General features: G+C 40.0%; 1 protein-coding gene across 1 annotated transcript in view; it reads right to left on the bottom strand.

Annotated features, from left to right (window-relative positions):
* PTPRG (protein tyrosine phosphatase receptor type G) overlaps positions 1-20384 on the bottom strand; it is a 578709-nt gene that overhangs the window by 287190 nt on the left and 271135 nt on the right. Inside the window, exons 3-4 of the mRNA XM_047095189.1 lie at positions 13886-14065; positions 339-487 (exon numbers count right to left, since the gene is read on the bottom strand). Coding sequence (XP_046951145.1) covers positions 339-487; positions 13886-14065 — 329 coding nt within the window. The remainder of the gene's footprint in view (positions 1-338; positions 488-13885; positions 14066-20384) is intronic.

The following is a 20384-nucleotide window of genomic DNA, read 5'->3' as shown; positions in this document are numbered from 1 at the left end:
TCACCTTTAGAAAGTGGGACTTCAGAAACAGAGTAAAGACACTTGTGTCAAAGGAAACAAGTGGTTGAAAAATCCTCAGCCGGGGTGGGGGGGGGGGAGTCTCCTCAAACCATGAGGCCCGGGACTTCCCCATCCGGGACTTCCCCATGCTTCTCCAGTTAAACAAAGATGAGAAGCTTGTGGAGGGCTATACACGTGTCATGCTGCATTTAAAAGATTGCCAGAGACAAAGGTATGGAGGGTGCAAGTTTGATTTGCAAAGTCACTGGGGGTAAACCCAAAGCACCTCATTAACGTGAAGACCCAAAGCAGGGCTACACTTGACATCTTGTTCTCACCTCCACAGGAAAGCGCCTCCCATTGATGCTGTGTTCAGAACCTGCAGAGCCATTGCTATGGCCCCAGTGAAATTCCACCTTCTCGGCTTTGAATCTGCCAGGCAGGCCAGCACCACTGACAAAATAGTCGTCCTTTAGAAGGATGGCAACTGTATAAAACGGAAGGGAAGGGAAACAAAGTGAGTTTCAAAACAAAACTTGAATGACATCTTCCACCGCTGCAAATAAAGTCCATGATTACACGATGTGAATTATTTCCTCACGCTCCTGTTTGAAAAACAAGTCAAAAACACTAGTTTGAATAAATTAGCACAATCTAGCTGCAGAATGTTCTCAAGCACCAGTTCACTCTAAATCATGAAAATTCCCAGGGAATGATCTCAGAATTTCTTACGCATTTCATAGATAGAAAAAAAGAAAAGAAAAGAAAGAAAAAGAATGGAGACAGGAAGAGAGTAAGTCGCTCTGAATGAGAATTGTCTCAGTCTGCCTGACAACCCAAATTATCTGGAGAGTGAGATCTTTCTTTTCGTAAGCTTGGATTCCTGGGGCTACCCTAAGGTTCAAGGTCTGGAACGAGATGGGAAAAACATATGAGAAGACAGATGTAAGAGGCACGACTCTTTAATTAGAAAATTTAGGCAAAGATATCGTTAAACAAAATTTGCAGCTTCTTCCAATTTTAAGGCAATATCAGTGGGCACACAGCCAGAGTTAGGGTTATATTCATTGTATTTGATAACGGTGCACAGGAAAATGCTGGGAAAATTGTATTCATTAAGTCACTCAAATTATTGCAGATAACCATATTTAATTTAATGCTTCTTTTTATTCCATGTATAGAAAAATTTTACTTGGCCCATCCAAAAGAACACCTAAGAATTCCATAACATAGGGAAACTTAGTCAATTTAAACCCTAACTTTCCAACACATAGCCCTCTTCCTTGAAACACAGGAAGGAGAAATTGAGAGCAAATATGTTGGATTTATACTAGCATAACAATTATTTTCCCCAAAGGAATGTAATATCCAAATGCATAACGGATTTTATTTTGTAAGTGATACATTCCTTTTTCTGTTTGTTTCGTAAAGTGAATTCATTCATTCATTCAACACTTATCGGGTGCTAAACACAGGTGAGGCCAACCAATATACTTCATGGTTTGTGAACAGCCAAACTTGTAGAAGCCACAGAAAAGCTCTTGTATCCTCACTGTCTCTTCTTCCTAAAGTGATCCTAGTTCGAGCTTCAGAGAGAAATCCTGCATGAAAATTAGGTCTCCATAAAAGATAGGGACTAGACTAATGACCCATCTCTAAAAGAGTGCAATTAGTTTCAGTATTTCTCTATATAAAGGAAGCATTAAAAGCAAGTAAAGGAAACCTTCGCATATAAATCCCTTTTTATTGCATTCAAAGGACAATTTTTCTCCAACTTCTGAAAAATATACAGTGAATGTTCAATTAGTGGGACAGCGAATTAAAAGATGAAACAAAGTGAAAGCAAGTGCTTCTTGCGCTGATTAAACATGCTACAGCACTGTCTCACTTTGGTGTATGTTAGGCGTGTTTTAGCAGGGGTTGGCAAACTTTCTCTGTGAAAGACAAGACAGTAAATATTTAAGGCTCTGTTGGGCCTCTGGTCCCTGCTGCAACAACCCAACCTAGTCCTTGTAGCTGGAGGCAGCCATACACGATACGTAAATGAATGCGTAAAGCTCTGTTCCAATAAAACTTTATCCAAACTAAAACGTGGATATAATTTTCACAGGCCATGGAATCTTACTCTCCCCTTGATTGTTTTTCAATCCTTAAGAACACAGAAACTATCAGGGACTGTCATGTGGTGACCCCTAAAATGCAGTAAAAGGTTTTAGAAGATAAAATACATTAAACCAATCACACGCCTTTAGTTCTAAAGCCAAAATACATATGAATTAGCTCGGTATTGTCTTAAATACTGTTGATGACCCTCAGCCTGTTATCAATTCTATACCTACCACTTTGCATCCAAAGAACGAAGCCAAAGCACTTTGAGTGCATCTGTTACAATACACCCAGGGACTCAACAGCATATTATAAATATTTGATTTTACCTAAATCATTTATGTCTCTGTCAGGGGTCATTTTACTTGTTTTATATGAATAATTAAAAGCATAATTAGGGAACTGTACAATCTGAAACATTCATCTCATTTTTCATATTACTGTATTCCTCACTAGAGCACACAGCATGCTACGTGCACGCACCCCTGCCCCAACTCTGAACGTGGCTTATAATCAGTTGTGTTTACCTATAGTAGTGAGAAGTGACAACTTTCCCCAAACTACCACGTCACCATTTTCGGAATACCACTGATGACACAGAGCCGTTTCAAAACAAAATAAACCAAAAGTACTTACTACAAAACACAGAATGTCTTCGGAGCCATGAGCTCAGAAGATGGACAGACCTAGGTTGGAATCCAGTTCTGATGCTTCACGGCAGCATGACCTTGGGCAAGTTACCTGACCCCTCTCCACCTCAGTTTCCACCACTGGTCAAATGGCAGTAACAGCGCCTACATAGCAAGGCTGTTTTGACGCCTGAAGGAGATCACACCTGGAAAGCCCTTAACAAAGCAGTGCCAGAAACCCAGGAAGGACATATACACTGGAGACTATTGTCAAACTCCTTTGTAAAGATATGGATGGAGCTAATGTAGAACACAGAGGGGCTCCCACACAGGTGCTAACTCTCCATTTTCAGACAGACTTCCATTTCAAAGCAATACTGGCTTCCCCACAAAATAAAAAGTGACCCAGGACAGGGACGACAGCAAGGGTAAGTGTGCCCCAAATACTTGAGAGAAGATCGTAAGTGCTGAGTAGATGCTTTGAATTCATTACAACACCGAATAAAAAGGGATTTCCTTTTCTTGATTATTTCTATGCTTTGGTCACATCAAGGGGAAAAAAAGATCTCAGTTTAGTGCTGATATGCTCTCCACACTTCCCTGATATTCATTCATTTCCCCCTTGTACCCTAGAGTAAGTATTATGCTGAATTTAATAACTGTGGCAATTTTGATTTATTTTCATAGAATACAGACATACATGTTTACAGATGTCTATCCATGTCAGATGGCACTGGTCTTCCTGTTAAGGTGTTGGTAAAAAGATTTCCTTTATAATCAGTTCATTTAATTAAAATAGAGTCAATCAAAAGAAAAATAGTAAGTAGATTATACTATATAGGAAGAAAGAAAGAAAGAAAGAAAGAAAGAAAGAAAGAAAGAAAGAAAGAAAAAGAAATTTTAAATTCTAAAACAATAGCAGTAAGTTGAATCTGGATAAGGGGACAATTAGGAAGGTAGAAAATAACAGCTAAAGAATGGAGACTTCTAGGATAGGAGGGGTAAATGGGAAAGATATACAGGAGTGGACTTTCTTTTATTTATTTTTTTTTAGTTTATTTGTGAGTGAGCACGTGCACACATACACACACACACGAGTGCGCACAAACCGGGAAGGGGCGGGGGGGGGGGGGTGGAGAGAGAATCCCAAGCAGGCTCCATGCTGTCAGCACAGAGCTCAATGCGGGGCTTGATCTCACAAACCATGAGACCATGACGTAAGCCGAAATCAAGAGTCGGATGCTCAACTGACGCCCTGGGAGTAGACTTTCCAGAACAAGGCCCACTGGTTGTTGAACTGCTATCATGGACTGGGATGGAATCACAGCAGAATGTTTGAGGCAGTGGAAGGAGCGAGCTGGGGCTTCAAATTTGGGGTTTCTTAACCTAGAGTCTATAGTCCATGGTAGTAGCCACCCATGGGCTTTGGGGTCTTGCACCCTCCTGATACAGGAAGTAAAATTCTGAGCGTGGGTGCATACACGGAGCCAGACTCTGGAGCCAGGGGAGCCTGAATTGAAAAGCATCATCTGGGGGCGCCTGGGTGGCGCAGTCGGTTAAGCGTCCAACATCAGCCAGGTCACGATCTCGCGGTCCGTGAGTTCGAGCCCCGCGTCGGGCTCTGGGCTGATGGCTTGGAGCCTGGAGCCTGCTTCCGATTCTGTGTCTCCCTCTCTCTCTGCCCCTCCCCCGTTCATGCTCTGTCTCTCTCTGTCCCAAAAAAAATAAATAAAAAACGTTGAAAAAAATAAAATTAAAAAAAAAAAAAAAAAAGAAAAGCATCATCTGTCACACTCCCAACTGTGGGAAAGGCATTGTACCTCTTGGTGCCCGGGTTCCCATTCTATAAAACTGGAATTCTACAACAGCAGCTTCACAGGCTTGTGAGGAGATGGCAGGAATGACAGATGAAGAATGTTCAGAACAGTAATTCCTATATGACATGAGAGCATAAAGACAGCATGGTAGAACTGTACAAGTGTTGTTTATAAAGGTTATTACCGTAGGGAGAGGAGCCACAGCTTTTACAGACTCCCCCTGTGTCTGAGGCTCCCCAAAGTGTAACAACATCCCAGATTGTCCACAAGGAGCGGGGACGGGGAAGTTACACCACGGGTAAGGGATTCGTTTTCTCCCGAGCTTGAAGGAATAACCGAGTACCTGGCATTCACAGCACTGTTTGCAGGACATCCACGCACTGTGTATAAATAAAGCTCAACATGTCTATATAATGCTGGGCTAAAGCAAATGTTCGCACCAAAATCTGAGTAAACAGCAGTAGGCGCCAAAAGTTAAATAAATAAAAATGGATGGGAGGGAAGCTAGCTGTTTGCTATCTTACCTCCACTACCTCCAAGCAATTGTTTAACACTATAAAATGAGAAAAGACTTCCAGGATTGGATCTTAATGGTGGGACCCCCCCAGACCACCCACAATACAGGTGTCCATTAGGGGATGCTTTGGCCCTTGGTAAAAGGGAAATGTTCTGGGGCACCTCGATAGCTCAGTAGGTTAAGTGGCAGGCTGTTGGTTTCGGCTCAGGTCATGATCTCACGGTTCGTGGGTTCGAGCCCCGCACTGGGCTCCTGACAGTGAGGACCCTCCTTGGGATTCTTGCTCTGCCTCTCTCTCGGCCCCTCCCCTGCTCATGTGCTCTCTCAAACTAAATAAATAAACTTTAAAACTAACAAACAAAAAAGGGAAATATTCTGGTCTGCAAGTGAAGAAATATGACCTCTAGTTTTAGAGTTCTAACTTCTCTGTAGGCACTAGCATTTATTTCTTCAAATATTTATCAAGTTATTATCAGGGAAGAAAAGGTAAGTAAATCAGACCTAGCTCTCGCCTCCATGGATGGTACATTTGGTGGAAAGGCAGGTCCTGGCAACTGAAATAACAGCAGAAGCAACCTAGCAAGTGGGACAAGTGATAACAGATGAGAAGCCAACCCCAGAGAGGAGAAGGGGAGTGGGTATCTTCAAAGACTGATGAAATGACCTGAGCAGAGACTTAAAGGAGCAACCTTGGGAAGTGCTGACAAGAGGAGAACACATCAAGGGAAAAGAAGCACATGCAAAGGCCCTGTGGTAATGGGAGTAAGTAAGAGGAAGCCAGGGTGGATGGTGTCCAGAGAGCAGGGTGTGACACAGAGGCTAGGGAATGAGTCAGGGACAGTGAGCAGTCTGTCTTTACCCTCAGGAGAAATGGAAACTCCTTGATATGCTGAGAGAGAGACCAAGAAAGAAAGAGGGGGAGACAGAAAGACAGACACGATCAGATTTGGGAAATAAAACTATTCTGGCTAGAAAGGAAGAAGGCCTGGGAAGGAAGCAACACTAGTTGGTAGGAACAAAAGTTGGGAGGTTACTGCATTCATCTGCTAAAGACAGACGGGATATGTTAGGTCGGTACAGTGTCAGACATCCAAGAGCTGTCAAGTCATGAGATTATCCTGGGTCTCAGTTAACTCACCGCTAAACTGAGCTAGATGAACAAAGTAGATCAGTTGACCATTTACTCGTACAAGATATGACATGTCAATCTAGCACAGAGTCCTGTGCCCTAAAAAAATAAAGGCGGGCTTCAAAAATGACCCTCAAAATTCAAAATTTACTCAAGTCTATCTGTGTAAAAAGCACTGGTCTTCCCACCAGGTAATTGGTGTGTAATTGGCTTCTGTCTTTCCCAAAACTAGTTTCTACCACCATGGCACAGGGGCTGGGACTGTGGGATTCAGAGAAAAGAAATGGAGCAGAGCGGATGTGACACAGAACTTGTAGTGTACCAAAGACAGACCCAGTGAAATCGCTCTGACGTGAATTCCAGACTTCAGGCAAGACGGAATAGTAACAGGATGCAAGAACCCAAGAATTTGGACCTCTAAAATAGGAAAAATTTTATTTTTTTTAATTTATTAAGTCTTTATTTTAATTCTGGTTAGTTAACACACAGTTGTATTAGTTTCAGGTGTACAATATAGTGATTCGACACTTCCATACATTACTTAGTATTCACCAGGATACGTGTGCTCTTAATCCCCATCACCTATTTCACCCATACCTCTCACCCACCTCTCCTATGGTAACCATCAGTGTGTTCTCTATAGTTAAGAGTCCATTTTTTTTGTTTTGTCCCTTTGTTTCTTTGTTCACCTGTTTTGTTTCTAAGATTCCACATGTGAGTGAGATCACATGGTATTGGTCTTTCTCTGACTTATTTCACTCAGCATTATACTCACTAGCTCTATCTGTGTTGTTGCAAATGACAAGACTGCATTCTTTTTTATGGCTGAGTAATATTCTGTTGTGCGCGCGCACACACACACACACAACACCTCTTTTTTATGCAATCATCTTTCGATGGACGTTTGGGCGGCTTCCATACTTTGGCTATTGTAATCTACCTACTTTGCTTAACTTAACAACCTTTTCTTGAATCCACCGAGGCCAGGCACTGTGGCATATCCAGACAAATAAGAAAGAACGTGGGCAAAGAAAAAAATACACAGCGAACACATATAAAGTGGGCAAATGGAAGTAAAAGCATGGTGATAAATGCTTTTCCTATCTGTCCTTGGTGTGGGAGGAAAGAAAAAGTAGAGAAACACCAAAAGCCATTCCAATAGTTCAAATTCATAGGAGAACGTGGCTTATTAACATACATCAGAAGCACCGTCTAACTCTTAAATTCTGATCATTTAGCTTGAAGCTAACACTAGGAACAGCAAGATTATCTTGAAATGTTCTTGATGAGTGCATTATCTATTCATTCTACAAAAATGAAAGAAAGGGAAATAACTTTAGATGAAATCAAATGAGAACTGGCACAATAGACAGTTATGGCTCCTCAGGAAGAAAAAGAGAGATGCTATCTGTCTTGCAAAGGTATTTTAGACAACTTTTGAGAAGTGGGCTACATACAACCAACTTGCTTTATTGATTATGCTGGATTGGATATATAGCCCTCTCAGGGGGTTAAGACTCATAAGAACATTCAAACTGTTTTATGGGAAAGTTACTGTCTGTACATAATAGGCTGCTTTAAATATTAACTTTCTATATTCATATTTTAATATCCAAAAGACAGTCTATTTTACAGGTAAGTGACCTGTAAATTTCCATCACAAAAAAATAAATTCTCTCTCCTGAATTTATTTTGTGGAAGAACTAAATTCAAAAAAAGACTTCTGGGGAATAAAAAAAAAAACATGTGTTGGTTAAAAATTAATGATGAAGGAAAAAGACATTTTTTCTTCATCTAGGTATTCAAGGTATGTATAAAATGGACAAGTAAAACAAAGAAAGACCATGTGGCTTATGGGGGGGCTTTTCTTTCATGAAGCTTATAATTTTTCTGATAATTATAGATTCATGTGCAGTTGTAAGAAATAATACAGTGGTCCTGTGTCCCCTTTGTCCAGTTCCCCAAAATGGTAACAGCTTGCAAAACTGTAGTAAAATGACATCCATGTTTTTGTTTTTTATTTTTTAATTTTTATTATTAAAAAAAATTTTTTTAATGTTTATTTATTTTTGAGAAAGAAAGAGAGACAGGGCACGAGCAGGGAAGGGGCAGAGAGAGAGAGGGAGACACAGAATCCGAAGCAGGCTCCAGACTCTGAGCTGTCAGCACAGAGTCTGACGCAGGGCTCGAACCCACGAACTGTGAGATCATGACCTGAGCCGAAGTTGGAGGCTTAACCGACTGAGCCACCCAGGTGCCCCTGTTTTTTATTTTTAACAATTTTTTTGGAAAGCCAGTAATTCACTCAGAAGCAAATGTTGCAGTTTAATAATAAAAAACAACTGTAGAGAAGCGTCCCATTTTCCCCGTTACATTACCAAGTACATAGAAGAACAAATGATTTACTTCAAACTGCAAGTTCTACACCCATGAACATACATCCATAAAACTTGTTGAGGCTTTTAAAAAATATTTAAGTCCGGGGCTCACTTTTGGAGAAGGCTGCAACAGGGGTCAAGACCTGGGCATTTTTAAAGCTCCTTAGGGAGTTTAGATGTTTCCTCCTGGTTGACTCTCTAATTTTAGGTTGACTAGGGAATTTTAGGTTTTCTAGGCCATGGTTTGGGGGTATGGGGAGCATTTCTTACAGATTTACTAGGAGTAGTGAAGATCTTGGCCTCTCATTTTTGAGAGTCCTTTTTCCCCAATGAAAAATGTCATTGTTTCTCTACTTTTTCTTTGATTCTCGGCTTCTTCCCTGGGCCTTTACCTGGGGTCTTGGGCTCTGCAGGTTTCAGGTCACCAAACAGGGGAAGGCCTTTCTCTTCTTCCCGTGAGCTCTTCTGGAACCAGAAGTGAATTTGGGAGACTTTCCTACGGCATGTTTTATATGTATGCTTTCTTTCCTGGAGTTTTGGTACCAGCAGAAGGATTTAATCTTCAGAGGTTTCTGGTACTTTGTACTTATACTCTGCTGACCACTTTCTTCTCACACTCTGGATTCTCTTCCTTTTTGGGGTCCAGATCCCTTTGCTGGAATACCACTAGCTGTAGGTCCACTTCCTCTTTAGTTAGGGCTGATGATATGTGTGTTTTCGAAAACTGATGTCATCTGGGGTACCTATCAGTACTATTCACAGTGGATACTGTCAATACTTGCCCTTAATTTAGACGCAAGGCACCCTGCACAGTACGTATACTGTTTTTCAGTTGAATTTATAAGATTCATGCATGGGAGATAAATCTTCATTTCTCCAAAATACTGGAAAATTTATGAATTCATCTGGCATTTTAACAACTACAGAATGAAAGAAGTTTCTAGGTTTGTGCTTATCAACAACAACAAAAAAAAGAAGACAAAGAAAAAAGAAAATCAATAACACAATATTTCTGCACCCCTGTTCCTAAACCACCATAAACTGAAACTTAAGAGAACAGAGAAACAATTCCATGTTCTTGTTTAACATTGCCTAGACGTGGTTGACACTTTTTAAAAACCAGCCCTATGGAATCATCTTAAGATTATTTGAAATATGGCCAATCGAGGATGATGTCATGAATTTTACAGTAGTAAGTACAGAGTGAGAAGTAATGGGGATTTATTTCTGCTTCTCAGAAAGGCATGCTTCTTCTAGACTCTCTGAGACAGATGTGCTCGTATTTGGATGGCTGCGCTCTAAATTCAGGCGCGCGCACTCATGGATCTACAACACGTTGTTGATGACTCTAGGAAGTCAGCACAGTGACAGAGATTGATAATCAGCTTCTGGAAGACCAAGGTCATGAATCAACGTGCATTGAGTGAACCCCACACTCATCTAAAACCTGTCATTGGTGATACCAAGCTGAAAGCTGTCACTGAAACGTGTTATCTTCGCAGAAGGCTGTCAAACGTTGCGAGTCAAGTAGAAAACCGTATCAGAGAGCCCAGCGAATTGCCTTTGGCAGGTTTCCGGAATGTGGCGCCGAGGTGGCACTCCACGCCAACAGCTGATAACACCTAGTATGGCAACACTCCCGTCCACCACATTCGGATGGTCAGAAGAGTTAATATTCCCATCACGGTTCTCCAAAGGTTACTCACGCTTGAAATACAAAGCAGGACCACTGATAGAGAAATTCTGAATTGTAACAAAAAATATATATTGTCTACATTGGAGGAGAGAATTGGGGGTGAAAAAGCATGTGTACAGATAACATTACCAGTCCCACATGTTTCCTGTGCAGCTATGCAAATGGATGACTCAGGTGCAAGAGAGGGTAGCCTACCTACTCTAAGGCAAGAGGACCACCGATTATGAGAACATTATGACAAAGAGCCCAAAGCCAGGAATCACTGTGCTGACAAGTGAGAAGCAATTTACCAACAAATGAGGCCAACCCCAAATCATCAGCCATGAATAATCTCAGACAAATGCTGATTTGGAGAAAGAAAATGAATCCTCCCAAAGTTGTACATACAGCCACTTAGGTTAAAAGAAAAGACGACTCTGGTTTCATTCTTATTGTGGGTCAAAAAGGGCTGACAGTGAAGTCATTTTAGCTTAGCACTAGGGCTCTGGCCAGCCAAGGCTCTTGAAAGGGATTACTAAGAGGGGTTTGTAGTGATATCCTTGGTTACAAAGGGATCATTTCAAAAAGAAGGAAGAAAGAGAGAGAGAGAGAGTTTGTTTTAATCGTTGAGAGTTATAAGAGTTCAAAAATAAGATATGAAAAATATATTTAGTACCAATAGAATCCCAGGTAGCATGAGGTAGAGATGTAATATAATAGCCCTGTGTTTATTTTTCAGATCAGGCAGTGGGGCACAGCAAAGCGTTCTCTAATTCCATGGACAATCTAAAACTGATAATGGCACAACAGTGATTAAGAGGGAGATAGCTCCTTGCATTAGCAATGGTGAAAACAGAATGTTTCATATTCATAAATTTCAAATGACAAGTGAGGGTGATTGTGTTAAAATGAAGCAGGAGACTAGAGTTGCTGACCTGATATACAAAAGAACGAGAAAGTGTTCCTCTGTGCTCTAATAAAATAGGAAATATTAACACAGCAAAAACCCAAGGAAGGTAAGAACTTTATTTCCATTTGTGCATTCAGCACAGAGCTGCCCAAGAGAACTTTCTGCAGTGATAGCACACACTCTACCTGTGTTGCCTCAGCATGGTAACTGCTGCCCATATGTGGCTACTAAGTATTTGAAATGTGGCTAGCACAATACTACCCATGATCTTCAAATTCAAACTATGCTACAAAGCTATAGTAATCAAAACAGTATGAAACAGGCATACAAACAGACACATAGACCAATGAACAGAATCTAGAACCCAGAAATAAGTCCACACATATACAATATACGATCAACTAATATTTGATATGAGAGCCAAGAACACTCAAAGGGAATGGATCTCTTCAATAAATGGTGCTGGGGAAACTAAAGGTTCATATGCAAAAGAATGAAGGTGGGCTCCTACCTTACATCACTCACAAAAAGTAACTTGAAATGAAATAAAGACATAAATCTAAGACCTGAAACCATAAAATTTCGGGAAGAAAATATGAGGAGAAAGCTCCCAGACATTGGTCTTAGCGATCTAAGGGATGATTTTTCTGGACATAACACCAAAAGCACAAACCACAAAAGCAAAAATAAAGAAGTGACATCACATTGAACTAAAAAGCTTCTTTCTCCACGCAAAAGAAATAATTAAAAAAATGAAAAGGCAATCCAATGAATATGAAAAAAAATCCGCAAACTACACATGTGATAAAGATTTCCATACCCAAGATACATAATGAACTCATGTAACTCAATAATAGCAAACAACAACTACAATAACAAAAAACAATAACCAAAACCCACTGAAAATAATCCAAAAAACCAAACAACTAAATAGCCCTGGTTAAAACTTGGCAAAAGACCATAAGCATTTTTCCAAAGATACACAAAGGGCCAAGAGGTATATGGAAAGGGCTGAGCATCACTTATTATCAGGGAAATGCAAATCAAAACTACAATGAGATGTCACTTCACACTTGTTAGAATGCCTATTATCAAGATGACAAGAGATAAAAAGTATTGATGAGGATGCACAGAAAAGGGACCCCTTGTGCACTCTTGATGGGAATGTAAATTGGTGCAGCTGCTATAGAAAAGAATATGGCAGTTCCTCAAAATACTAAAAATACAACTACCCAATGATCCAGCAATTCTACTTCTGGGTATGTATCTAAAGGAAATGAAATCATTATCTTGAAAATATATACGTACCCCCATGTTCATTGCAGCATTATTTACAATAGCCAAAACATGGAAACAACCTAAGTGTCCATCAATACATGAATGATTAAGTAAAATGTTACACACACACACACACACACACACACGCGTGTCCACACACAATGGAATACTATCCATAAAAAAGAATGAAATCCTGCCTTTTATGAGAATATGGATGGACCTCAAGGGCACTATACTCAGTCAAGTAAGTCAGAGGAAGACAAATATTGTATGTTCTCACTTATATATGGAATCTAAAAAAGCTGAACTTAGAGAAACAGTAGAATGGTGGTTGCCAGGGGCTGAAGATGTGGTAAATGGGAAGATGTGGTCAAAGGGTATAAACTTCCACTTTAAGAGAAGTAAGTCCTGGGGATGTATATCATGGTGACTAAGGTCAACAGTACTATATTGTGTATTTCACAGTTTCTAAGAAAGTATGTCTTAAATATTCTCACTGGAAAGAAGGAAGGAAGGAAGGAAGGAAGGAAGGAAGGAAGGAAGGAAGGAAGGAAGGAAAGGAGGAAAGAGAGAAGGAGGGAAGGAGAGAAGGAAAGAAAAAGGAAGGAAGGGAGGGAGGGAAGAAGGGTGGGAGAAAGGAAGGAGGGAGGGAGGGAAGGAAAGAAGGGACAATGTGAGGTGATAGGAATATTAATGAACCTAATTACAGTAATCACCTGGCAATATATGCATGTATCAAATAATCACATTGTATATATTAAACTTATATAATGTAATAAGTCAATTACTTCTCAATAAAGTTGGAAAAATAAAAGTAAAAAAAATAAATAATAAAATAAAAAATAAGTCAAAAAATAAACAATAAATACAATAAATAAAAGTCAAAAATAAATAAAATTCTCCCCACAAAAAAAACCCACAAAGATCTGAATATGTATCCTCTGCTTTCAAACACTGAACATGGACAACCTAATGAACTCAGGGGGAAAAAAAAAGATATGTGGCTATTACAACAGAGGGAGTGAACTTTAATCTTATTTGCTTTTAATTAATTAATAGTTAAATTTAAAAAGCCACATGTGGCTAGTGGCCATCATCACGGATAGAGCAGATTTCTGAAAGTCCATTCTATACACTTTACAAATGTTGACTCACTTAATCCTTATGACTTTATGAGGTTGACAGTATTTTATTATGTACCTTTATAATACTTCTAAAATCTGAGGCACAGAGAGTGGTTAAGTAATTTGCCCAAAATCACACAGCTAGTAGAGCAAGTGGCTGGTTCTCACACCAAGAGCTGATCCCAAAGCTCTCATTCAGCTCTATGTCCCCTATAGCAACATGCACTACCTAAGGAACAAGTCGTAGGTAAGGTAAATACTAGAGACATCCAAAAATATTTCACAGTATTTTGTGGACTAGTAAAAAAAAGACAGACTCTACCTGTTTTCCCTGTGTTTTTCATCCAGGTTTTGTTTGAAGACTCATTGTCAAAGCCATCAAGTTGCAGCTCCTGGTACTCTTCGCCAACCTGTGCATGCTGGTCTAAAATGTCTATGGGAGACTGATGACGGCCCCTGCAGCTAACGCTTGATGTGACCCAGTGCTCAGGACCATAGGCACCTGTTAAAAGAAAACGATACTTCAATCCTCATGGTTCAAGGATCAAGGATGGAATGAACCGGAAGTAGGAAGCTAAGCATGATGTCTCTGAAGGTACATTTTCCCCCATGTGCCCACTCCAAAGATGCCAGTCCAGTGGAAACTATGGATCCAAGCCACTTGCTTGATGGGGTGAGAAGATTTAAGAAAGGATATGTCCCTTAATACAGTTTTGTTTTGTTTGATTTGTAATCAAACATTTGCTAACTTTCTCTGTAATCAGATTAAGGAAGTTGAGCAGACGGGCTGTCAGAGTCGTTCACATTTTTAAGAAAATTTAAGTAAGTTTACCCAAATAAGCAAAGCATTGATTCACAAGAAAACACCTTAATCAGTTTAGCATATTTTGCTATCACCAACAGTGTAACAAACACAACTTTCTTCTTAGCTCCCAGGAATTTTTGAACTGGAAAAGGGAAAAATCAAAAATCAAAAGCAGTGTAACACGGGATGAGAGTCACTACAAAGAGGCAATGAGGCAGGGTTTTTAGGTTAATTGTGAAAGATTTTTTGGTTTGGCCTGATGTAAACTTACATATTCAGGTACTCCCTCTCCTTCCGAATCCCTCTCCGGCCTAGGAGATGGGTGTATAAAGGTGCCTTCAGACTGAATGCAGCACTCGTATAAAGACAGGCTTCTTGGGGATACACGCAGCAGGAATAAAATGGAATGCAACTATAATGCCGAATCCTACTGGGTATCAATCAGGCACAGGCAGAGAAAACATACTGCACCTGCCTCTCTGCTATACTTGGACATGAAATGATCTGGGGGGGGTGATATCTATTAAATTGATATCAAACAATTAAACCAATATCTGAGACTATTCTGTTCCCGGCCTTTGCCCTTCTAGACACGATAAAGCAGGAGTGTCCTGTTGAATGGACACGTCTTTTGCTAGAAAGATGAAGATACATCTGTTCTTGAGAATCAGATATAAAATAAGTCTAAATCTTATAATTTTTAGGTTTCCCAATCAGTAAAGTATAATGTGTATACATACATACATGGATTCCAACCTAGGTTTTATAGCTTCAAATTTCTTCATGTATCAGATAGAAGAGGACAAACAGCCAAAGTGATTTTAAGAGACCAATCCACCCAGGAACCAGTATTTTCACACCTCATTCTATACCTAGCTTTGTGTGATGGAGGAACAGAGACACCATAAGTCTCTCTCCTACTGAATAAAAGCCTACACATTTGTCCCCAACCCACTGCCATCCACCACGGGCCACGAATGTCCCCATCTCCCTATGTCTATACAGCTTACAGCTAATATAAACAATGGTACCATGAAAAAAGAGACAAAGAAAATCTTTTCACTCATGGTCATGAAAGCTTCATGGCTGCAAAAGCAATTGAGGTGACTCCCTAAAAATGATCCCTATTCTTGCTGTCCGGCAAGTAACTTGGCTTCTTCCTATGCCTGGGTTATTTTCCCGAATTCTCATCCCAAACAGTAAGATAAAAGAGACTATCAGGAAGAACATGCTCACCGCTTGGCAAAGGTTTAGCAACCTCAGGGCACTTTTCAAAATCATTTACAAGTGTCATAAGGCTTTCTAGAGAAAGGTAACATCACCATTGTCTTTACTGTTGGACTTCTACTAACGAAAGACACATCAAGGGCTTTTCACTCCCGTTGTTTCACCTCTTGGTCAAATTTCCTAAGACTATGATGAGTCATAAAAGAACAGAGTGTGCATTTGCATATATTCTAGCCAAACTTCACTTTCATCTTGTAGCACTACATTTGAAGGAAAAAAGGAGGGGAAAGGGGACATAAGGAATGGCTCCAATTTTCCGATCCATTCTTTAAATATTCTTATAGGCGAATAAAGTGATTGTTGATGTGTCTCATGAGCCTATATGTTCAAATTATGGAAACTAATGTTGTAATATCGTACATATGTGTGTGTGTGCAATGCCTTTTAGGATCTCACTAGTACAATAAAATTATACTCGGTGGGAAAAACGTGCACAGTAAAATAACTCCAAACATGTACGACTCCGAAGAAGTGAGAATGCAAGCCATCATTTGTAAATACAGACACCTGATCATTATCCTACTAATAAAGAAAAGGACTCTGCGACCTCTTAAAAGTACTTGCCATTCATATTAGTTCTCAAAACCTTCCAGACATGGGTGAAATATAATTTAGCACTCTATGAAAATATAATCAGGGTTCGTACCAGTGGGATCCATTTATTCACTGGTAACAATCTGAAGATTTAAGCCAACGACATGCTTGCTTTCACACTTCCACCCAATGTACATTCAAGTGCAAGTTTAATTGAAACTGATCTTCCACTTCGGATTTTAAATTAATTTTTCTTTGGAGTGCTTCATGCTCCAGACACCCTTGCCTTACAAAAACCCCTATGTCATTAGTGGAGGAAACAGAACACTTTTCCAAGCTCGGAGGTATTGATTACCTATTCTCACATTGAAGCACCATTACCATTCCACACTGGATAAACCTCTTCAGTGTTGAGACACTTTATAAAGGACTGAGAATTATATCATTAATCATTTGCAGCTGTACAATCTCACAGGAGTGAATGCTTTGTTTTTCAGAACTTGGGATAAACGCTGTTGAGTAAAAAACATGGCTCTAAATAAAGACTGTGGTTAACTTCAAACCTAGTTTTGGAGGCAAAAACCATCAGCAAGAAGCCTTCCGCCCTCAGGGATGACATTACCCATCGAAAACAAGAAGGAAAAGTCATTTGCGCTTCAGTTTCCCCCTACTGACTCTTTCTTAGAATGAGCAGTTGGCAGTTAGATCCATTTTCAACAGCTCACCAACTCTGACATGACAAACTAATGTACGAGGATACCTTCCTAAAAGGGGCAGGGTAGAGCACAGGGGTAGAAACCACAGGGCAGTTAGGTTGCCAAAAGAAACTCGCCATTCACCTGTTAAGAGTCTTGTAGGAATGAGTTATTTTTTAAAAATGTTTATTTAGTTATGTTTGAGAGAGACAAAGAGAGCATGAACAGAGGAGGGACAGAGAGAGTGTGAGAGAGAATCCCAAGCAGGCTCCACATTCAGTGCAGAGCCCGATTGGGACTCAATCTCACAACTGTGAGATTTTTGACTTGAGCTGAAATCGAGAGTTGGACTCTCAACCGGCTGAACCACCCAGTTGCCGTTGGAGGAATCACACCTTAATGGAGACACACTGCCAACATATTTACAGCAAGAGGATCAAACAGTGGCTGTGGAATCCCACTCAACTTGTGATGAAAAATATTTTCTTCTTAATGAATTCAGTGGATGCATTTGAAATTCCTGGCTAAAGGTTTGATGTCAGTGTAAAGGTACCCCTGGCAGGGAGGCTTCCACGAGGCACGTACAGGGTGGTGTGTTACTCTTGGCAGTGGGCTCCTGTTTTCCCTGGAACATCCTATCACTAATATAATTTGTTGTTTATTTCTTGGTGTCTGTCTTCCCCATTAGTTCATTACTCTCTGGGAATAGGTTCCTTCTCTGTCTTGTGTTGTTTTATTCCTATGCCTAGCACAGGGTCCTACCTACAGCGGATTGCTAATACTTATTTTTTTATGAATTAGAAGATGATTTTAACAAGTTGCATACTTCTGTCTGTCTTCCAATGACACTATGGTACTATTTTGGTTTTCATTTTATATTTCTTTTTTTTTTTATTTTTTTCTCAACGTTTATTTATTTTTGGGACAGAGAGAGACAGAGCATGAACGGGGGAGGGGCAGAGAGAGAGGGAGACACAGAATCGGAAACAGGCTCCAGGCTCCGAGCCATCAGCCCAGAGCCCGACGCGGGGCTCGAACTCACGGACCGCGAGATCGTGACCTGGCTGAAGTCGGACGCTCAACCGACTGTGCCACCCAGGCGCCCCTCATTTTATACTTCTATCTGCTGACCTTATTAAGTCTCCCTGACTCAAGAGTCAGGATATCAACCTCAGAGATAAATACTCCTTCCTTTCATCACTTATATGTTAAATTAGCCTGAATGGGGATGAGATAAAATAAGCTGCAGGTATGTGATGTGCATGATGGAATCGTGTGCAAATTTAACAAGCCCACTAAATGCAATTACAGTTTTTTAAAGAAAGGAATGTGACAGAACTTTGCTTTCAACGCCTTTATTGAAGCATGATTATTTTTAAGGCTCTCTTCTTTTTTCTATGCCTTAACAGTGTTCTCTAATCAAAGAAGGTCAACTAAGGCAGAAAAATAGTCTTGTTTCATCAACTTATCACTGTAGACATTTAAATACTGAACTGACATCTGCTCAGTATCAGGCACAGTGCTAAGAAATGGGGGCCAGCAAACGGAGCTGCCAGTTGCCCTGGGGGTCTCCAGGACAACTTAAGAGGAAGGTGATTCAATTTTCTCATCCACACAAGGGGAAATATTAGTGGTATCCACAATAAAGGGTAGTTTTGAGGATTATATGAGATAATCAGTGGATAAAAACCCAGTAAATGGTGGCTGCTATTTTGCCATTGCTATTGTGTTATAGAAACATGTAGCAAGCCCTCAAGAACTTGACTATCTAATGGAGGAAACAAATGTGTAGTCCAACCAAGAGCTAAGGCAGGAGGATGAAGGCGTTTTATGATATACAGAGAGAGAGGAGGGGCCCTCGCCTCCCCAGGGGCAGGACTTTGAAGTTGACAGTTTAGGGGAGTCACTCTTTGAAATGCTAAGAAGTTTACTAGGCCCTGGTACTTCCCATTTGTAGAGCACAAGAGTCAAAAGTACAGTTGATCCTCCCAGACTTGGAGTTTAATCTCAGCACCAGCTGGATTTAGTGCCTAGCTTTCAAAGAACAGGAAAGGAAAAGAGAAAAATAACAACTTCCCCATGGAGAAGCCTGGTAATCCCACCTTAACCAAGCGGTGAAGGTTACGGCCACCTGGAATACCACGGACTATCATGCACATCTTGACAGATGCGATAAGAAGGGAGCATCACCTCTGTGGGATTCTTTCTAAAATTCCATAACCTCTGTCTGGTCGTGAGAAAAACATCAAACGAATCCAAACTGAGGAACATTCTATGAAATACTTGGCCGATACTCCTCAAAAGTGTCAAGGTCATGAAAACCCAGGAAAACCTGAAAATCTGTCACAGACCAAAGACCAAGGAGTGGTGACCAAAAAAAATGCATTGTGGGATTCTAGATTAGGAAGTGAGACAAAATATAAAAATGAGTGTGAAAAGTCATGAGCTCCGAATAAAGTTTAGCGAGTTAACAGTAACACACCAGCGGTGGTTTCCTGACTGTTCTTTGTTTATAGGGCCATTCTGTGGTTACTCTGAAAATAAGATGAAGAAATATAAATGAAACTACTCAGAAGCCAAATAAAATCTAAGTGTTGTTAATATCCAAATTTTATTGGATTTACTGTTACGTATCTGGGGGTAGGTCTATGGCCCAACAGATAAAGGAGATGGGCATTGATTTATAGATAATACTGGGATTGTTGTCATAACCTCTTCGCATGAAAGGAATTTCCACTGAACAAAACCAAAGGAAGAGAGAGACTGGCTTGAAGAAAACACAGCAAACGTGTGGGTGATATTTCATTATTTAAGCTTATATAAAAACGTTACAAAGTTGGAGAAATTCACCTTTAAAAACTATAGTTAAGGAAGAACATTATTACTTAATTTACGGCTCATTTGTGCATTAAAAAAACCTGCTTTTACCTCCCTGGTGTACCATTAACAAGCCACTGTATTTTTCTCATTTTGAGATGCTACAATTCAGTAGACATCAGGAAGACATATTTCTACAGTAAGGCGAATAAATCACACAATTGGAGTTTAATTCCGACTGGCCTGTTTAAGGTAGATAGAATTCCCCATGTGAAAATGATGGCAAATACTGTAAATCTGGGCTCCTCTCTGAGACCCCACTTCATAGTGTTTTTTTAAGGCAGATTTAACCCACAGAACCTGGTCGACATGCATAAATTTTCGAACAAAACTAAGCTATTGTGTTCAAAGAAAATACAAATCCCAGAGAAACATCTCAATTTTGCCCCCCACGTCCAGCAATATTATTTGAAAAGTCCAATGTGAACCAATATAAATGTTTAGCAATAAGACTTTTCAACCATTTAAGTAAACTATCTCATTTAATTATTGTTCATTATTAACACCTGACTTGAGAAAGAAAGAAAAGTACTATTTTTAGAGCATATAAATCATACTTTTGTTTAAAAGCAAGGAATTTCAAATACCTAGGATTTGTGTTCCAAACGATGATTTCTTTAAAT

The sequence above is a fragment of the Lynx rufus genome, unplaced genomic scaffold (assembly GCF_022079265.1).
Source record: "Lynx rufus isolate CCGP_SWC_20201006 ecotype Redwood Valley unplaced genomic scaffold, mLynRuf1.p SCAF_4, whole genome shotgun sequence".
NCBI classification, from domain to species: Eukaryota; Metazoa; Chordata; class Mammalia; order Carnivora; family Felidae; genus Lynx; species Lynx rufus.
Note: the sequence above shows the minus strand (reverse complement) of the source record. Positions and strands in the feature narration are given on the sequence as shown.